We start from the raw sequence: 19,023 nt of genomic DNA on the forward strand, positions 1-19,023 counted from the left end.
ACTCATACAACAGCCTTATCCTTGTTGATCACACGTTTCAATTGAATTGAAAACTTACTCAAAAGGGTCACTTGGATCTTGTTTACGAAGCTCTACTGGAATTGGAAGACGCTTATAATACATTTCCCAGTCAAATGCCCCTCGCATGGCATCACCAGCTTGAGTCTCATATCCAAAATGATCATTGTCAATAACGTCAATCATAGGACACACAATTGTTTTGCGGTTCTGAGCAATTCTATCTGAAAGATTGAACAGAAGGATTCAATTGAAGGACCTATTCATAAAATGACAAAACATACACCACATTCAATGAAAAACAAATTACAATTCAAATACAACAGGGAGTAAGTGAATAGATCCAACAGAACAAGGACTTTAAGAGCAAGTAACCACTCTTTTGAGCAAGCCTGGACGCTGCAGGTTGGTGAGGTATTTTACCTTGGTACTTATTTCCAAACTCTAAACTTGTTCGCACATGTACTCCTGCAATAGGGTTCAGCTGACATCACTTAAGGTGGCTACACTAAATGACTTTCCTCCATCTAGCTGGGAGTCATTGAGAATTTGGGCATAGAGCAGTTACAAACTTGAAAAGAGTATTGACAGTATGAAATCATTAATATTTATATTCACCTTGTACACTTTCTTTACTTTCACCTTTTCTTTTAGTTTCTTTGCATGCTTATTCAATTCCCTTCTGACCCTCCCACTTCAAAAAATACTGTTTCACAAGTCCCACTGTGAACAAATTCCAACTCCATTTAACTTAATTTCATGATCATTAACACTCAAAGGTCATCAGAACATGCTAAGAATAAAAAGATGAAGCATTAACTCCAAAGCACCTGGTTTCAATGTTAACTAATTTAGTACTGGATTTAAGAGACAAATTACACTTTATTAAATATTTTAAAAACCCACTGATGCTTAAATTAAGAAATAATGATGGGGTAGATGCAATCCAAAGGAGTATGTGTGGAACATTGCATAATTTACTAACCATAGCTCTAAATTAACAGAAGTGACAATCACAGCTTTTCTCCAAGGGTGATAAAACTTGTGATTTTGCTTCTTACCTAGCAATGGGGGCAGCCAATTCACATTTGCTTCACAGTGAGAATCCAAGAAAGTTATCACCTCTGCTTTTGCCACTGTGGCCCCCAGTAGTCGTGTTCGAATTAAACCTTCTCGCTTCTTGGCTCGTACAATCCTGACTTTTGGAAAACGTGCCATATATTCTTCCAGGTGTTTTTTCAAATGTTCTTTTTGAAAAATTAAATAAAAGTAAGCACAGAAACTATTGGTTCCAGATCAATACTTCTGTTCTATTTCACAACAAGATTTGGAATAACTTAGAATCATTGAATCCTTTCTGGGCCATTCGGCCCATTGATTCTGTACCAACCTTCTGAACAGCATCTCACTGGATCCAAGCTTCACCCTATCCTCATAAGCCACTTTTGACATGGCTAATCCACCTAGACTGGACATTGAGTCATACGGCATGAAAACTGGCCCTTCAGTCCAACCAATCCATGCCAAACATAATCCCAAATAAAACTAGTCCCATCTAACTGCTCCTTCCCTGGACACTGCAGACAATTTAGCATGGCCACTTAACCTGCATATCTTTGGACTGTGGGAGGAAACTGGACCTCCTGGCAGAAACCCATGCAAACATGGGGAGAATGTACAAATGCCACACATTCACCCCAGGCTGGAATTGAACCAGGTCTCTGGCACTGATAGACTGCAGTGCTAATCACTGAGCCATCATGTATCTCAGTTTACGTGACATTAACAAGCAGGATCAGATCGGACGTGTTCTACAGCACAACATTTATTTCTTTTAATATTCCCTGTGATGGAAATCAATAATCCTGAATTGTTATTTGTAATAGATTGTCAACAGCACACCCCAACATCAACTGAGTTCAGTCCTAACCCAACAAGAGCATCTGATGTTTCATCAATATGCTTTCCTAGAAAAAGTTTGCAAGTCTATCTCGCAGCATAGCATTTAGTCAGGCCTTTACAAATGGGAAGAGGTAGTAAGAACTGCCGATGCTGGAGTCAGAGATTACACAGCGTGGAGCTGGAGGAGCACAGCAGGCCAGGCAGCATCGGGGTAGAAAAGTTGAAGTTTTGGGTGGGGACTCTTCTTCAGAAATTCAGAAAATCAACTTTCCTGCTCCTCTGATGCTGCTTGGCCAACTTTACAAACGGGAAGATATTTTTTCCCCTCATTGGGATAAATGTAGTATTGAAAATCATAAATTCATCCACTCTGAACAAAAAATATTATCATAACTAATTAAGATCTTTTCTTAAAAATATTGAAATCCATTGAAAATAGTGAGACCAAAAATTCCATTGTGCCAATTTTTATGAAGTAATCATTGTTAAACATACATAATCCTAGCTTAAAGTGAATGTGAATGCAAATGCCAAATGATTTATGTTTGAAAGGAAATATGCAGTTTAAAATCATTCTCAAAGTGGAATCTGTGAGAGGGAGGAGAAGAACAGAATGCAGATGTCAAGCAGCTGGATTTTTCATGCCTCTGCAGAGTATGATTTTTAGCAGAGGGGCACCTAAAATAGGCAGGTCCCAGCCCGGCACTACAGCGTGTCCACTGCGTGGATTCCCTACCACAGACTAAAATCCATCACTCTACCTTCATTCCGAAGATGATCTCCCCGCAAAATGCCCCTTACTTACCTGGGCCTGGAGGTTCTACTGAGCCTCATTCTTAGGACTGGCTGCAGATCAACAGCAACCATAAATTAACTCTGGTGTTGCCAGAACTGGGGAGCGGTCAGCTGTGCATATTGGTAAGTAGCTCCAGACTGCAGCACATAATGGCTGTGGAGCAAGGATTTCTTGCTGGCCTGCCAGCTGGCCTCTGACTTTGCTCCTCTACCACCACCTAAAATTCTGCCTAGGTAAAACTTTACCAAACTATCTAACTCAGGTGCTAAAAGGTCCTTAAAAATACTATTTTTTCAATAAATATTGTGTTGTATGATTTCAATGTGAATATCAAAACATTTCTGACAGTCAAAAACAAGGGAAGATATTAAGGGAGCAGAGATTGAAGGCCAATAAATACATATTTAGGTGCTGTCTTCACAAGTGGGCAAAATAAAATACCAAAAAATATTGGGGTATACAAGGTCTAGTCAGATGGAGGAACTTATGGAAATCATTATTAGCAGGGAAATGTTGTTGGGGAAATTGATGAGATTAAATGCAAATAAATCCCCAGGGTCCTATAGTCTACATTCCATGGTGTTTTATGAAGTGCACCCAGAAAGCAGATGTATTAGTGGCCAAATTTCAAGATTCCATGGACACTGGAACAGTTCTTTGGATTGGAGGATTTCTAATGTAACTCCACTATTTGGAAAAGGAGCTGGAGAAAAATATTGATTGGTTAGGCTGACAATGATGGTGGGGAAAATTCTTGAGTGTGTTATCAAAGATTTATCAGGATAGCACTTGGAAAACAGTAGTAGAATCTGAGAATCACATGGATTTATGAAAGGGGAATCATATTTGACACTTGATTTTTTTGAGGATGTAACCAGTAGAGTCAATGAGGGAGAGCCAGTGAATATGGTGTTCTTGGATTTTCAGAAGGCTTTCAATAAGGTCTCACATGAGAATGCCATGTAAAGTTAAAGGGCACGGGATTGGGGTGTTGTATTGACAGGGATAGAGAACTGGTTGGCAGACAGGAGCTAAAAGAGGAGGAAGAAAAACGGGCTTTTCCCCCCCAAGTGGCAGGCAGTACCTAGTGGGGTACCATAGGGATCGGCGCTTGGATCTCAGCTATTCACTCTACGTATCAGTAATAGATGAGGGAACTAAATGTAAAATCTCCAAGTTTGCAGACAATGCAAGGCTAGATGGGAGGGTGAAGTGTGATAAGCATGCATGGATGCTTCAGTGTGATTTAGACAAGTTGAGTGAGTAGGCAAATGCAAGGCAGGGGAAGTACAATGTGGACAAATATGGAGTTATCCATTTTGGTAGCAAAAACAAAGTGACAGATTATTATCCGAATGATGATAGGTTGAGGAAGGGGTAGATGCAAAAAGACTGGAGTATCCTTGTATACCACTCGCTGAAGGTGAGCCTTCAGGTACAGAAGGTGGTGAAGGCACCTTCACAGTGAGAGGGTTTGACTACAGGAATGGGATTATCTTGCTTCAATTGTACAGGGCCTTGAGATCACATCTGGAGTAGTGAGCAGTTTTGGTCTCTTTGACTGAGGCTATGGAGGCAGTTCAACAAAGGTTTACTGACTGATTCCCAGCAGTGCTAACACAGGAAGAGCGACTGGATTTGTTATGACCATATTCATCAGCGTTTCTAGAATCTCATGGAATCCTATAAAATTCTAACAGGACCAGATAGAGTAAATGCAGGAAAGACAGTCTGGTGGCCAGGGAGTCCAGAAGAAATTTCTTCACCAAGGTGAGCCTGTAGAGTTCCAGGCAATTGTTAAATATTTATCCCACAGCTTAAGGGAGAAAGCAGCAACAGGGTATGAAGTTGGATGATTAGCCATGATCATCTTGAACAGTAGAACAGGCTCAAAAAGAGTTGAATGGTCTACTCTTGCACCTATAATCTAAGTTTAAAATCAAGGTCAGTAATATCGACATATGTAAATATGTCAGGCCTAACTTTATCAGCATTCAGCATCAAAAACTATTACTCCGTGCTGCTATTCCCTGACCAGATATGATAAACTTATTGGATTTTAATTATTGGTGCTCTAAGAGCAGAGTATTTAAATCTTGGGAAAGGAGGTCAGTTATTAAATCTTTAGATGTGTTTCATTCCTTGGCTCTGGCTACTAAACCACCCCAATTTAATTTCAGTATGTCATGCATAATTTAGTAAGAGCTATAAACTCTACACTTCTCCTCTCACCCCCATCTTCTAAAAGCTTGGTTTCAGTAGACAACAGAAATGATCTCACGTTAAACCTATTATCAAAATCCAGTTTCCCTTCAAATTACTCTGACATTGCTGTAGCTGATGGTCTATTTGCCACTAACAATAGGAGGATGGGGTTCACTGGTTTCTTTGGAGATTTTCTACTCGCCCACTTTATTCCCTTTAGTCAGTAATTTCCTCCAGTCAACATACAGGCCTATCTTCTTTTCTTGAGTTGTAAGCTTTTGTTCTGATTATACAGGTTGCTCATAATTTTCCATGATTCTAGTTCACTGGCAAAATCAAACTTTTTGATCTCCTTGAACAGATCTTATTTATCCTTCAAAAGGCGATTTATTCTTTAGGTCATTAGTATCAGCTATAGTTTTATTGGGAACACTTCCATTTGCAACTGAAAAGCAGAGTGTTGAGACGGATTCCTTGAACACATAATCCAGCATGATACTTCAGGGATGTAATTAAGGAGTTTTCATTTGTTGGAGGCACTAATTTTTTGATAGGTGCTAAATTTGCAATGAGTATCATCAATAAATTTAAAAAAAGAACTAGCCACCTAATTCAAGAAACAAGAAAGAAAAACCCCTCAAACGATCAACAAACCAAATGTTGAAAAGGTCAGTATATGTAAAAAAAGTATTTGATGGATCTATTGTGTAATTTTAGCATTTACTAATTTTTAAAATTAATTATTACAAACACTATGATCAGGGCTAATCTCTATCATTACACAACCATATTAAACAATAAATAATATTCTTTCTCCCTCAGCACACAATCTGTTACGATAGTCAATGAGTCTGATACTTTTCATAGTGAAGCTGATTGAGAACAGCAGAGATCAAGAGGAAGATCAGAAACAGAATTAACCACTTGTACATGCCTTTCATGTATATAAGGACTTGTCACTATGCAAGTACAGAGGTAATAAACTATCTTACTCCAGAATTCTAACATTTCGCTTGCTGAAATGGTAAAATCTGTGAATGCATAATCATAAGTTAAACACCAAACACAAGCATTTCTTTAATACTTAACTAACACAATGTCAATAATATTCAAGATAATAATTTAGTTTTATTCCCAATGATATTCATTAAGTCCAACATGGATAAATTCTAATAAGAAATTATATTAAAGTAACAAAATGTTCTGCAGAATCTAATCAGAGCTAATGGGGCCACTAGAACAAACAACAGCTGAACAGAACACACCATTCAACTCAATGTCTGCTCCACAATCCGATCATGGCTGATATGTTTCTCAACCCCATTCTCTTGTCTTCTCCCAGCAATTCTTGATCCTTTACCTCTGTCTCAAATACACTCAAATGACTTGGCCTCCACAGCCCTCTGCAGCAATAAGTTTCACAGATTCACCACACTCCAGCTGAGGAAATTCCTCCACATCTCCATTCTATATGGTTGTCCTTTCACCTGGAGGTTGCGTCTTGGCCTAGCCTCTTCCTCTAGTGGAAAAATCATCCCCCATGCCTACTTTATTCAGGCCTCTTAGTACTCTGTAGGTTTCAATCAGATTCTCCCCTCATTCTTCTAAACCCCACCATGCACAAATGCAGAGTCCTTAATGCTCCTCATATGACAAACCCCCTCATCCCCCAGATCATTCTTGTAAACCTCCGGACCCACTCCAAAGCCAGGAACAGATATGTATCCTATTGTAGCCAACTGGTCCAGGTTTATCATGTAGAAGCAAAGGCTACATTAATTCACTGAAACTTTACAGTACTTGCCCTTGAGGAGCTGGGAGTGCTAATGCAGAATGTCACCTCATAAAATTAATGTAAGCAGGATATCTAAGGGGGGCACGTTGTACAGAGTCTGAAACATTTATCAACTTGAAAGGCTTGAAAGGCCTTTATACATTTCACGTTTTTGTTCTTAAACCTTAAATGATATTTCTAAGCTTTTGGCATTTAGGAATCGGATTTAAAGAACTTGATCTTGCTGCCACTTACTGCAGCGAAGATTCAATTTGCACACATGCTATTCCAATCTGATCCAACATTCTTTCAAGACTCAAGGCTGTAAGCTAAATTATGTCAAATGCTGCTTTTAGTGAAGAATCCTGAAAATTACCATTTTGTTGGAGAGTATTATTATCTTTTATAAATAGAAATGCCTTTATTACAAATATGCCGACAGCATAAGGTATTTGTGATAATGACCTAAATAACTGCTGTGCACATTTAGACAGATTGCATAACAGAGGAATTCTTCAGAGAATGCATGAGCATGCCTATCATAAAGAGTAAAAAATAGGACTGTTATTAATAATGTAAGTTTAAATCTATTCATCCATTCTTCTGATTTCAAACCACTGAAAGACTCATTAATTTAAGTAAACAAAATTCAGTCTGGCTAATTAAAACAGTAATTCATCTTTGCCCCATATAAATCAGTCTGGCTAATTAAAGCAATAATTCATTTTTACCCCTTAAGGATTATATCCATTTTAATGCAAAAAAAAGTGCAATGCTATTTCAAGTGATGAACCTCCCCATCGAAACTGAACAATATTGTCCTGATCTATCTGCAATACAGAACATAGGGCAGGGCTCATACTTAAAACATAAAAGACTTTGTTTCTTTGAGTCAGATTGCAGTCTCATTATCCAAAAGAAAGGTGGCTGTTAAACCCATTCGTGGCTCCACATATATCTGCCACAAAACATAATTTTTAGCCGAGCCATCAAAACTCATCTCTACTTTCGAATGGCTAAGCCAGAAACTTCAGACACAGAAGCCGACTAACAGGATTCAATCGTTTATCGAAAGAGGAATTTAACTCAATGGCAGGGATTTCTGGCAGCATCTGTTCAGACAGAAACAGAGCTAATGTTTGAAACCTGATATGACCCTTCTCCAGAACTATCCTGAACTGGTTCTGAGGCGATCATAGTGGACTTGAAACTCAGTTTCTCTCCACAGATATTACCAGGCTCCTGACCATCTCTAGTATTTTCTGTTTATATTTCAGACTTGCAGCTTCTACAATATTTTGCTTTTATAAAGAGGCAAGGACGTTTTGCTTCAGTTATACAGGACATTGGTGAGACCAAGTCTTGAACACCGTGTGCAGTTTTGGTCTCTTTATTTAAGGATGGATGTAAATGCTGAACATAAATGTATTAGTTGAGGTCCAGAGTAGATGTACTAGTTTGCTGCTTAGTATGAGTGTGTTGTTTTATGAAGAAATGTTGGACAGCCTGGACTTGTTCCCACTGGATTTCAGAAGAATAAGGGATGCCTTGATTGCATTTTTCAAAGATCAAGAATGGTCTTAACAAGTTCAACAAGAAGAAAGGATATTTCCTCTTGTGAATGAGTGCAGAACTGGGGGAAACTGTATTAAAAAGAGGGGTCATCCTTTTAACACAAATGACGAAAAAAAGTTTCTTGAGGTTTGTGCAACTTTATAAACTTTTTGCCTCAGAAGATGGTGTTCCTTTGCCTAATAAAAATCTAATGTTATTGGGGCTGGACAGGAGTATGAAATTTGAAACAAAAATAGCTCATCTATGATCACATTGAATGATGAAGCAAGTCCAAGAGGATGAATGGCATACTTCTACTCCTAATTCCTACCTTCTGTAGGCACTTATACATAACTCAACTTGTTAGTTTGTTTGAGTGTACTTAATTATACAGTTTTTGATATCGTTAGGCAGTCTGCTTGGAAGGAGGTATTGTGCCAATTAGAGATGAAGAAAAAGGAATGATTTACATTTGGAAGTAGCGGACATGGTTGAGGTATTAACTGAATACCTTGCATATTTCAGGGCTATTGTGACACAGTGGTAGTATCCCTAAATTTGAGGTACGAGACCTGGATTCAAGAGTTAGCTGCTCCCAGCCTGTGTAATAGCATCTCTGAACAAGTTGATCTGGGAAAAAAAAGTACTTGGCAACAAAAAAAAAAGCTGGAAAATCTCAACAGGTCTGGCAGCATCGGTGGAGAGAAATCAGAATTGACATTTTGGGTCCAGTGACCCTGCTTCAAAACTGATGGTAGCTAGGAAAGGATCATTTTTTAATGAAGATAGAGTGGGGGGAGGGGTTAAAGAATAAATGATGATAGGTAGAGATAGAGATCAGTTGGACAAAGGAGTGGATAGTGGATCATCCTTGAAGAATGAATAGCTGCTAATGGGGACTAGTGGCTAACAATGGGTCGAGTGTAATGGCAGACTATGTGATAACAAGGCCTGGTGCATGGAGCTTGGGGTAAGTCCAGGGGAGAAGCCACCTTAAGCTCTAAAATTGTTGAACTCAATACCAAGTCCAGAAAGCAGTATAGATTTCAAGAGGAAAATGAGGTGCTGTTCTTCCAGCTTGTGCTGATCTTCGCTGGAGCACTACAGCAAGCCTGAGTCAGGGATGTTGGCCAGTGCAGACAACTGGAAATTTAGGGTCTTTTCTGCGGACAAAACATAGGTTTTCTGTGACATGGTCACTTCACCTGACAAAGATGCTGCGCTCCAAGAGCCTGTGATTTCAAATAAACCTGTTGGACTATAACCTGGTGTCATGTGACTTCTGACTTTGTCCAGAAATGGAAACAGAGATATCAAGTAAGAAAAGGGAGGAGTCAGAGATGGACCAGGGGTGGAAATGACAGCGGGGTGGAAACTGAAAACAAAAATGATAAAGCTTTTCCAATTTCTAATAAAGGAAGTAGCACTGCTATCCAAATATACTAGAAAAGGAGTTGCGGGTAGGGGCCAGAGTAGGACTGGAACAAGAAATGTTCCACATACCCCACAAAGAGACAGGCATAACTGGGGCCCATGCAGGAACCCATGGCCATCCCTTTGACCTGAAGAAAGAGGGGCTAAAAGAGAATCTGTTCAGAGCAAGGACAAGCTCAGCCAGGCGGAAGAGGGTTGTGGTTGATCAGGATGATTCGGGCCCTTTTTTGTCCCCCCAGGAAGAAGTACAGAGATCTGAGACTATCCTGATGGTGGGATGTATGTGTAAAGAGATTGCATGCCCACAGAAAAGGGGAGGAGGCAGCTGAAGGTAAGAACAGATGAGCTGTGGAGCATGAGCCGGCAGAAACAATAGGTCTGCCTGGGTAGTCCTGCCTATAGATTTTGGAAAGGAGGTAGAAGCAAGCTGTGTGGGGTTGGGATTCCAAGTTCGAGAAACTTCAGTCATGAAGACAGACTGAAAGTTGGGTATGTTTTCATAGAATCCTTACAGTGCACAGAGGCCATTTGGCCCATTCAGTCAGTACCAACCTGCCAAACAACATCCTGTTAAGACCCAACATTCCCACCGCACCCTCTAACTCATGGGTAACCAATGCTAACCCATCTACCCAGCCTATTGCTGCTGACTATGGGGCAATTAATGGGGCCTAACTATCACCCTAACCTTTTTCAGTTCCCTATTATGAACTGGAGAAGTATACAACCTCTTATAGTTCTAAAGTATTTGATAGTGAAAACAGAAAACTGTAAGGAAAAATCAGATTGAATTTTACAAGAACAAAACCTTAGGACAGCTATTAGCATAAAGGCCTCATTACATTGCTATTGCATGGCATTAAACCATGTATTGTTATTTTAAGTGAGATCAAGTTCGGGTAATGGCAACTGAGTCAAGAATTAGGAGGTAATATATTATTTTTGCAGGTTTTATCACTCTCAGTGGTAAAGGACATGGGGAAAAGAAATGTTTATTGTTCTTCCATGGGATGTCAACAATCCTGATTGGGCCAACATTTGCTGCTGTTTTCCACCTGCCTCCGAGCTGGTGGTGATCTTGTCAAATTATGGCAGTGCCAGGTCAGTATCCTACTTACTGAGGCCACATTGCATCAGTTTTCATACCAACTCTCATAATTCACAAATCCAATTTTTATAGTTCCAGACCAAAGATAAATGTAACATTCATGTAATTAAATTGTTTCTAAAATGGAAATAAAATCTACATTAAATCTTTAAATTCTGAAGGAAGAGAACAGTGCAACAAAACATGCTCAAGCTCATGACTCATTAGAAAGTCTATTAAATTGATTCTCATAATCAGACCTATCCAAAGATGAATGACACCCTTGGTTTCCTTGAATGGTGCCTTTGGGATTTGAATATTATGCTCTATATTGGAGGATTACAGCTATCTGTCTGAGACTGAAAACAACAACTGCGTTATACCAAGTCCAAAAATGAAAGCAGCAAAGCCAAAGTGACTCTCAAATCTTATTCAAACCACATTTACCATTATTTATAAAACACCACAGGCAGTAGTATTTATTTGTGAAGCTAGTTTTGGCAGGCACTGGTCACCTACCTTCTTGTTTTTACTCAGATATCCCAGTTAAATAGAGGTGGGAGAGAGAATAGTTGCGACACCGCAGATTTGAAAAGTCAAAATGACTTAAGATTTAATTAGTTTAATTTTTTTGACAATTGTGAAACAGTAATTGTCTAAGTTGAAACTCAGTTTTCTTTTTTTACCTCTTTCACTGAAGTCATCAACAAGTATGATTTCTGCAACAAGCTCTGGTGGCGAGCGATTTAAGACACTGTGCACAGTTCGAAGGAGCGTGGACCAGCCTTCATTGTGGAATGGTATAATGATACTGGTGTTTGGAAGCTTCTCCAAATACAGCTTGTTCTTGCAGCTGTCAATTAAAGATATACACTTACTAGATACATTGTGAACACTACTGTAAAACCTGAAAACAGTTAACATTACAAAAGGTAGCCCAGATATTCGTTTTCAAATACACAATTAACCATCAGCTTATGGCTTCCCCAAACATAAAACCAGAATGAACATATGAATTAGGAACAGAAGTCCTTTAGCCATTTCATAAGACCAAGACTGACCTGATTTTAATCTCAGCTTCACATCCCACTCATCTCCAATAGCCCTTCTAACATCTGCTCATCAAAAATTGATCTACCCTTGCCTTAAAAATATTCAGGGACTCTATTTCGACCATCTTTTCAGGAAGAGTTTCCCAAAGACTCTCAACCCTCAGAAACAATTTCACCTAATATTTGCTTTAAATGGGCAACACCTGATTTTTGAACAGTGACCCTGAATTCTTGATTATTCCATCCTCTCACCATCTACCCTTTCAAGACTTCAGAATCCTGTAAGTCTTCCAAACTCCAACAGATACAAGTCTAATCAGTCCATCCTTTCTTAGGCATCCCCATTCATTCCACGTCTTGGTTTTGTAGGCCTTCTCTGAACTCCCTTCAAAGCCTTTATGTCGTTTCCTAAATAGGGAGACCAATGCTATTGTGAGTAACTTGTATAAATGAAGCATAACAGTCCTACTTTTGAATTCAATTTCCTTTATAACAATTTACACAGTCTATTTTATTACCATGTTACTTCTTTGAAGGGCTCTAATAAACTGACTCCCCTTTCACAAGGGGGTTTCAGTCGCATGGAAAATTATGGAAATTCAAAAGGGAGGAGGGTTCAGCAAAGATTATTAATATTGCAGAACAAATAATAGGACAGAGTGTGGAAAGGGTCAGGAATCTAACTTCAGGCACAGCCATGATGTGGAGGTGCCAGCGTTGGACTGGGGTAGACAAAGTCAGAAATTGCACAACACCAGGTTATAGTCCAACGGGTTTATTGGAAAACACAAGTTTTTGGAGCATCAGTCCTTCTTCACCTGATCTTTGAGTTCAGGCACAGGAAATGAGAAGACAACAACGAGAAGGAGGGAGTCACTGCAAGACTGAGGGTGTTGTTCTAAAGTGCACACAGTGGAAAAAAAAGGTAAATGAGCTTGCAGTGCATTGAAACTGGCTGGTATCATGTTGTAGGTACCACAGATATGACGCTGCAAACTGAATTTCCAAGGATACCTGTCCTAATGATTGGTCAGGCAGATGAGCTGAGGGGGCGGGTTTCCCTGTTAGTAACAAAATAAATTAAAATCAACAAGAGATGATATAGTCAGAAGGTACAGAATCTGTGTGGGAGGAGTTGAAGACGACAAAAGGAGAAAAGACCCTGTTTGAAGTTATATACTGGCCTCCAAGCAAGAGTCAGGGTGTAGGGAACTAAGGAACAGGCAATTCTGGTTATAGATGATTGTGTAATGAGACATTTACATGGAGACCTTGTGGTGTTGGAACACTGGGGCAGTGGCCACCACATGATAGAATTCACCCTGCATTTTGGGAGGGAGACAATTGATTCAGATGCAACGGTGTTACAATGGAGTCAAGGTAACTGCAAAGACATCAGGGAAGAGCTGGCCACAGCTGATTGAAGAGGAGCCCATCAGCAATATCAAGAGTTCTCTGGGTAATTTGGAAGGCACAGCAGAAATTCATTGAAAGGAAAAAGAAACATACTCAGGGGAGGATGAGACAACCATAGCTAACAAGTGAGAGCCAGGGACAGAATAAAACAAAAAGTGTACAATGTGGAGACTAGGAAGCATTTAAAAGCCAGCAGAGATTAACTGAAAAAAGAACAATACAGGGGGAGAAGAAATAGAAGAGTAAGCTAGCTAATTATATGAATGAAATTGCAGGGGTTTTTAATTTACAAAACAAACTTAATCAATAAAAAAGATATCAAAGAGCAAATAGTGGACATAGAACCACTGGAAAATGAGGCTGAAGAAGCAGTAATGGGAGACACGGATGTGGTAGAGCAAGTGAATAGGTACTTTGAGTCAGTTTTCACAATGGAAGATGCCAGCAGCACACAAGAACTTCCGAGAGAGTCAGAGTTGTCTGCAGTGGCCATCACTAACGAGCAGGTAAAATCCAAAAGAACTGCGGATGGTGTAAATCAGGAACAAAAACAGAAGTTGCTGGAAAAGCTCAGCAGGTCTGGCAGCATCCGTGAGAAAAAAGATCAGAGTTAATGTTTCAGGTCCGGTGACCCTTCCTCAGAACTGAGAACAGAACTGTAACCTTAACTCTGAACTTTTTCTTCCTAATGAGAAGGTACAGGGGAAGCTGAAAGATCTGAAAGCAGATAGATCACCCGGACCAGATGACCTACATGCCAGGTTCTGAAGGAGAAAGCTGAGGAGATTATGGTGGTGATCTTTCAGGAATTACTGGAGTTCTCACATTGGAAAATGGCTAATGTAACACCCCCAGTAAACAAGGGAGGGGGACAGAAGACAGGGCAGTTAGCTTGAACTTCATTGTTGGTAAGATTTGAGAGTCCTTTTTTTTAGGGTGAGATTACAGAGTACTTGGAAGTGCATGGTAAAATGAGGCTGAGTCAGCACAGCTTTATCAAGGGGAGGCCATGCCTGACAAATCTGTTGAAATTCTATGAGAAGGTAATGAGCACTTTAGACAAAGGACAGCCAGTGCACATGATGTATTTCAATTTCCAGGAGTCCTTTGGACAGGGTGGCTGCACAGGAGACTGCTAAAATAAGATTCCAGCTCCTGGTGTCATGGGCAGAGTACTGGCCTAGATAGAGGATTGGCTGACTAGCAGAAGGCAGAGAGTGGGGATAAAGGGATCTTTCTCAGGATGGCAGCCGATAAACTAGTAGAGTTCCGCAGGAATCCATGATGGGGCCACAACTATTCACGTTATACATTGATGATTTGAAGAAGGAACTGAAGGCATTTTCGCCACGTTTGCAAATGGCACAAAGATAGGTGGAGGGACAGTTAACGTTGAGAAAGCAGGAAGACTGTGGAAGGATTTAGACAGGTTGGGAGAGTGGGCAAAGAAGTGGCAAACGGAATACAACGTGAGAAAGTGTGAGGTAACAGACTTTGGTTGGAAAATAGAAGCATAGATTATTTTCTAAATGAGGAAAAGCTTTGGATATCTGAAGTACCAAGGGACTTGGGAGTCCGAGTTCAGGATTTTTTGTGGTTAATATGCAGGTTCAGTTGGCAGTTTAAGAAGGCAAATGCAATATTAACATTCATTTCAAAACGGCTAGAATACAACAGCAGAAATGCAGCACCGAGACTGTATAAGACTTCAGTCAAACTACGTATTGAATATTAAGAGCAGTTTTGGGCCCCTACCTGAGAAAGGATGTGCTGACATTAGAGAACGTCTAGAGGAGGTTTACAAGAATGATCTTAGAATGAAGGGTTTGTCTATATAAGGAAGGGTTGAGGACTCTGGGCCTGTACTGGATGGAGTTTAGAAGGAAGAGGGGACTTTCTGACTGAAACTTGCAGAATACTGAGAGACTTGGACAGCGTGGATGTAGAGAAGATATTTCCACTAGTAGGCGAGACTAGGACAATAGGGCATAGCCACAGCCACAAAGTGAAGGGACTCCCGTTTAAAAACGAGATGAGGAGGAATTTCTTCAGCCAGAGAGTGATTAATCTGTGGAACTCATTGCCACAGAAGGCTATGAAGGCCAAGTCATTGAGTGTGCTTAAGATGGAGACCTCTAGGTTCTTGACTGGTAAGGGATCAAGGGTTATGGGAAGAAGGCAGGAGAATGGGGTTGAGAAACAGATCTGCTCTTACATTTCAGTCAAGGCTGAGTCAACGGGCTGAATGGCTACTTCTTCTCTTACATATTATGGTCTTATAGTATCACAGTCTCACAATCCACCTCTTAAGACTGTAGGATGTCAACTACCAGAATCTGGGAACTAACTGACTTTCAGTTCCAAAGAGTTGCTGGCTATGACTTCACTAGTGATTGCACTTGCACAAATGCCTCCCTTTCTTCAAATTTTTGACTGGCAATACTTCTGGGGTGTTACTTACATTCTTAATATTGAGACCGATGCATATTGTCAGTTCAATTTATTTTCCATTATTAACTCCCAGAGAGTCATCTCTGAAGGAACCTTGATATCCACGTTAACAGTTTTTTTTAAGCTGTGCAAACTCATCACATCTTTGTTTCTATGTTTAGCTAGCTCTCTCAGACTCTAATATAGCATGTAAAAAGGCATTCTATAATGAATCAGATCCAATCCCTGTTGTCTTGGCACATCCAGTCATAAATAGTGGTGGACAATTAAAAACAAACATACAAACAAACAAACAAACAAACAACAGGAGGTGGAGACATTACAGGCATCTGGAAGGCTGCAGAAGTATCCCCAATGATTGGAGAGCTTAGGATACCAGTGCAAACACAAAAAAAAAGGCTGAAGCTTTTGCTAACAACTTCATGATCCATCTTAGTCTCTGCCAGAGGTTCCCCCCCCCCGCAACATCATAAATGCCAACCTTCAACTAATTTGATTCACTAATTAACTAGAATGGCTGAAAGCACAGGATATTGCAAAAACTATGGGTCCTGACAACATTCCAGCAACAGTATTAAAGGCTTGTGCTCCAGAAACAGCTGAACTCCTAACCAAGCCATTCTAGGCCAGGTGCAAAACCGGCAGCCGTCCCATAATGTCAGGAATTAACAAGGTATGTCACGTCCACAGAATGCAAGACAAATCCAGATCACCACATCAGCCCACTTTGAAGTAATGGGAGGGGGTGTCAACAGTGACAAAAAAAAAAGCAACATTTGCAAAAGAATGACCTGCTCACTGATACTTAGTGTGGGTTCTGCTAGGACCATTCAGCTTCTGATCTCATCACAGCCTCGATTCAACATGGCCTAAACATCTAAACTCCAGGGGTGAGGTCAGAAAGACTGCCTATGACATTTCACGAAGTATAGCAACAAGGAGCCCTCATAAAACTGAAGTCAATTCAAATCAGGGATAAACCTCTCTGGTTGTTGAAATCATACTCAGCACAAAGGAATATTCTGACTGGATGCGTCAAGACTGCAGAGTTTGGATCTGATTCATTGTAGAATGCCTTGGTGCTGTCTTTTTACATGCTACATTAGAGTATAAGAGAGAGCTATCTAAACATAGAAACAAGGATACGAAGAGTTTCCACAGCTAAAAAAGAAAATAATTAACATGGTGATCAAGGGTCCTTCAGAGATGAGTCCGAGAATTAATATTATTAACCTCAAAAGGTTGTTGGCGGTCAATCATTTCAGTCCAAGGACATCAGTACAGGCGATTGGCAGGGCAGAAAATGGTGCAACCAGTTTCAGCTACTTCAATGATCTGCCCTCTATCATAAAAGGTCAGAACTGGGGATGGTCACTGACAACTGCAAAATGTTCACTACCAGTCAGATCCTCAGATACTAAAGCAACAAGGGTCCAAATTCACCGAGAACCAGCCAGCATCCAGACTTGAGTTTATAAGTGACTAATAACATTTATGCCCTACAGAATTTTATCATTTCCCCTTGGCATTCAATGGTATTATTAACACCATTTACCCACTATCATCTCCTGGGGGTTAACAATGACCAGAAAGTGAAATGGTCTTGCCATACTACTACTACTACTGTGTTAACAAAAGCGCATCAGAGACTGGAAATTCTCTAGTAAATGACTTTGTCATTTCAATACTTGTACACCATCTATAAGCAGTGTGATGGAATATCCTCCACATGCCTAGCTAGGTGCAGCTCCAATAACGCTAAAGCAGCTCACCACCATCTAGGAAAACCAAAATCAGCCTGTTTAATTGGCATCTCATCCACCAGCTTCAACATTTACTCCGTTCACCATCAATGCACAATAACAGCAGTTCACATCATCCACAATATTCACTGCAGTAACTTGCTATGGCTCCTGAATTAGCAACTTCAAACCTACGACCTCTACCAGAAGGTCAAGGTCAGCATGGCAATGCCACCACTTACACACTCCTCTCCTAGCCAAGACACATCCTGACTTGGAACTTATATCACTGTTCCCAAATTGTTGCTGCCTCAAAACCCTGGAATTCCTGACCGAAGAGTACTGTATGTGCCCCTATACCAGAAGGAGCAGAGATTTTCAAGATGGCAGCTCACCACCATCATCTTCAAGGCAAATACCAATGGTCAATAAATGGTGATCTAGCCAATTACGCCCACATCTCACGAACAAATAAAAGAAACACTGCATCGGATACATTTTCCCATATTTCCAAACAAGGATCCCTCCCATAACCCTATATACAATAGCTGACGGAATCATTAACTCTATTCATTCCATTTTCACAGTTCTGCTCTTCCTGTCTCCCTGAATCAAAACAGATGGAGGCGTGGAGAGATTGGTGGGAGTAGGGGTTACAGCCAGGAAATTAGAAACTGTTCAAGTCACTAGGACATTGGAATGTTCACACATGTAAATGGAAAGCGATTGGACAAAAGAGAAAAGAGAGACAGGAGACCAGCCTTAACTTTTTCTGGTAGGTTTAGTCTGTAACTAATAGATAAGAACTGCAACCTTAGAGTGTTGCATTTATTTTACAGCCAAGTCTAAATCAACAAGGCACCACCATTTCACAGTCTGTAGAAGAGATAAGTAATTTGGACTCTGACATTTAATTGCACATGTGCACACACCGGAGGTTGCAGTCCAAAGTGCTCAATAATAAATTTAGTGCTGATGGTCTCACTATTACTATTTAATATATAATTTGGATCACATCTGGTTCAGAGCGACATTTTATCTGGCAATGCTTCTTCAGAAGTTTGAGATACTGTTCCCAAGGTAAAAGGCAACGTTGCTAAAGTTGTCGCAGACCACAGGGCTGCTCTATCATTAGAGGGAACAACATGGTGGTTTAACTCAAGGATCACCATGCCTCAGACGAGGGGACAGGGTGAAATAGAGAATACTTCCTGGTGACCTCAGCTGGTGCTTTTAGCAACAATATGCACCACAAACTCCCCATGTCAGCCTGGGTTTCCTCCCAGAGTCCAAAGATGTACAGGCTTGGTGTTTGGTCATTCTAAATTGCTCATAGTGTTCAGGGATGGGTAGGTTAGGTGGATAGGTCTGGGTGGGATGCTCTGAGGGTCTGTGTGGACTTGTTGGGACGAAGGGCCTGTTTCCACACTGTAGAGATTCCATGATAAACTAGCCAACTGAGCTAAACTGACCCCTCCTAAATCCCACTGGGGCACACTATGTTCAGATACTAGTTTAATTTAATTTTGTAGTTAACCATTTCATTCAACCTTAAATAAAATCAGATTTCACAGGCAATAATATATGCAAAA

The 19,023-nt window shown here is 40.3% G+C and overlaps 1 protein-coding gene across 2 annotated transcripts in view; it reads right to left on the reverse strand.

Moving 5' to 3' along the window:
• Positions 1-19,023, reverse strand: part of LOC125458284 (polypeptide N-acetylgalactosaminyltransferase 10-like) — a 93,211-nt gene that overhangs the window by 29,257 nt on the left and 44,931 nt on the right. For both annotated transcript variants that reach the window (XR_009446611.1, XM_048543443.2), the window contains exons 4-6: positions 11,457-11,623; positions 1,080-1,265; positions 59-242 (exon numbers count right to left, since the gene is read on the reverse strand). Coding sequence is in view for 1 of the 2 variants with exons in the window: in XM_048543443.2 (XP_048399400.1) it covers positions 59-242; positions 1,080-1,265; positions 11,457-11,623 (537 nt within the window). In the remaining variant the exon portion in view is untranslated. The remainder of the gene's footprint in view (positions 1-58; positions 243-1,079; positions 1,266-11,456; positions 11,624-19,023) is intronic.

This window comes from Stegostoma tigrinum, chromosome 13 (genome assembly GCF_030684315.1).
Source record: "Stegostoma tigrinum isolate sSteTig4 chromosome 13, sSteTig4.hap1, whole genome shotgun sequence".
NCBI lineage: Eukaryota > Metazoa > Chordata > Chondrichthyes > Orectolobiformes > Stegostomatidae > Stegostoma > Stegostoma tigrinum.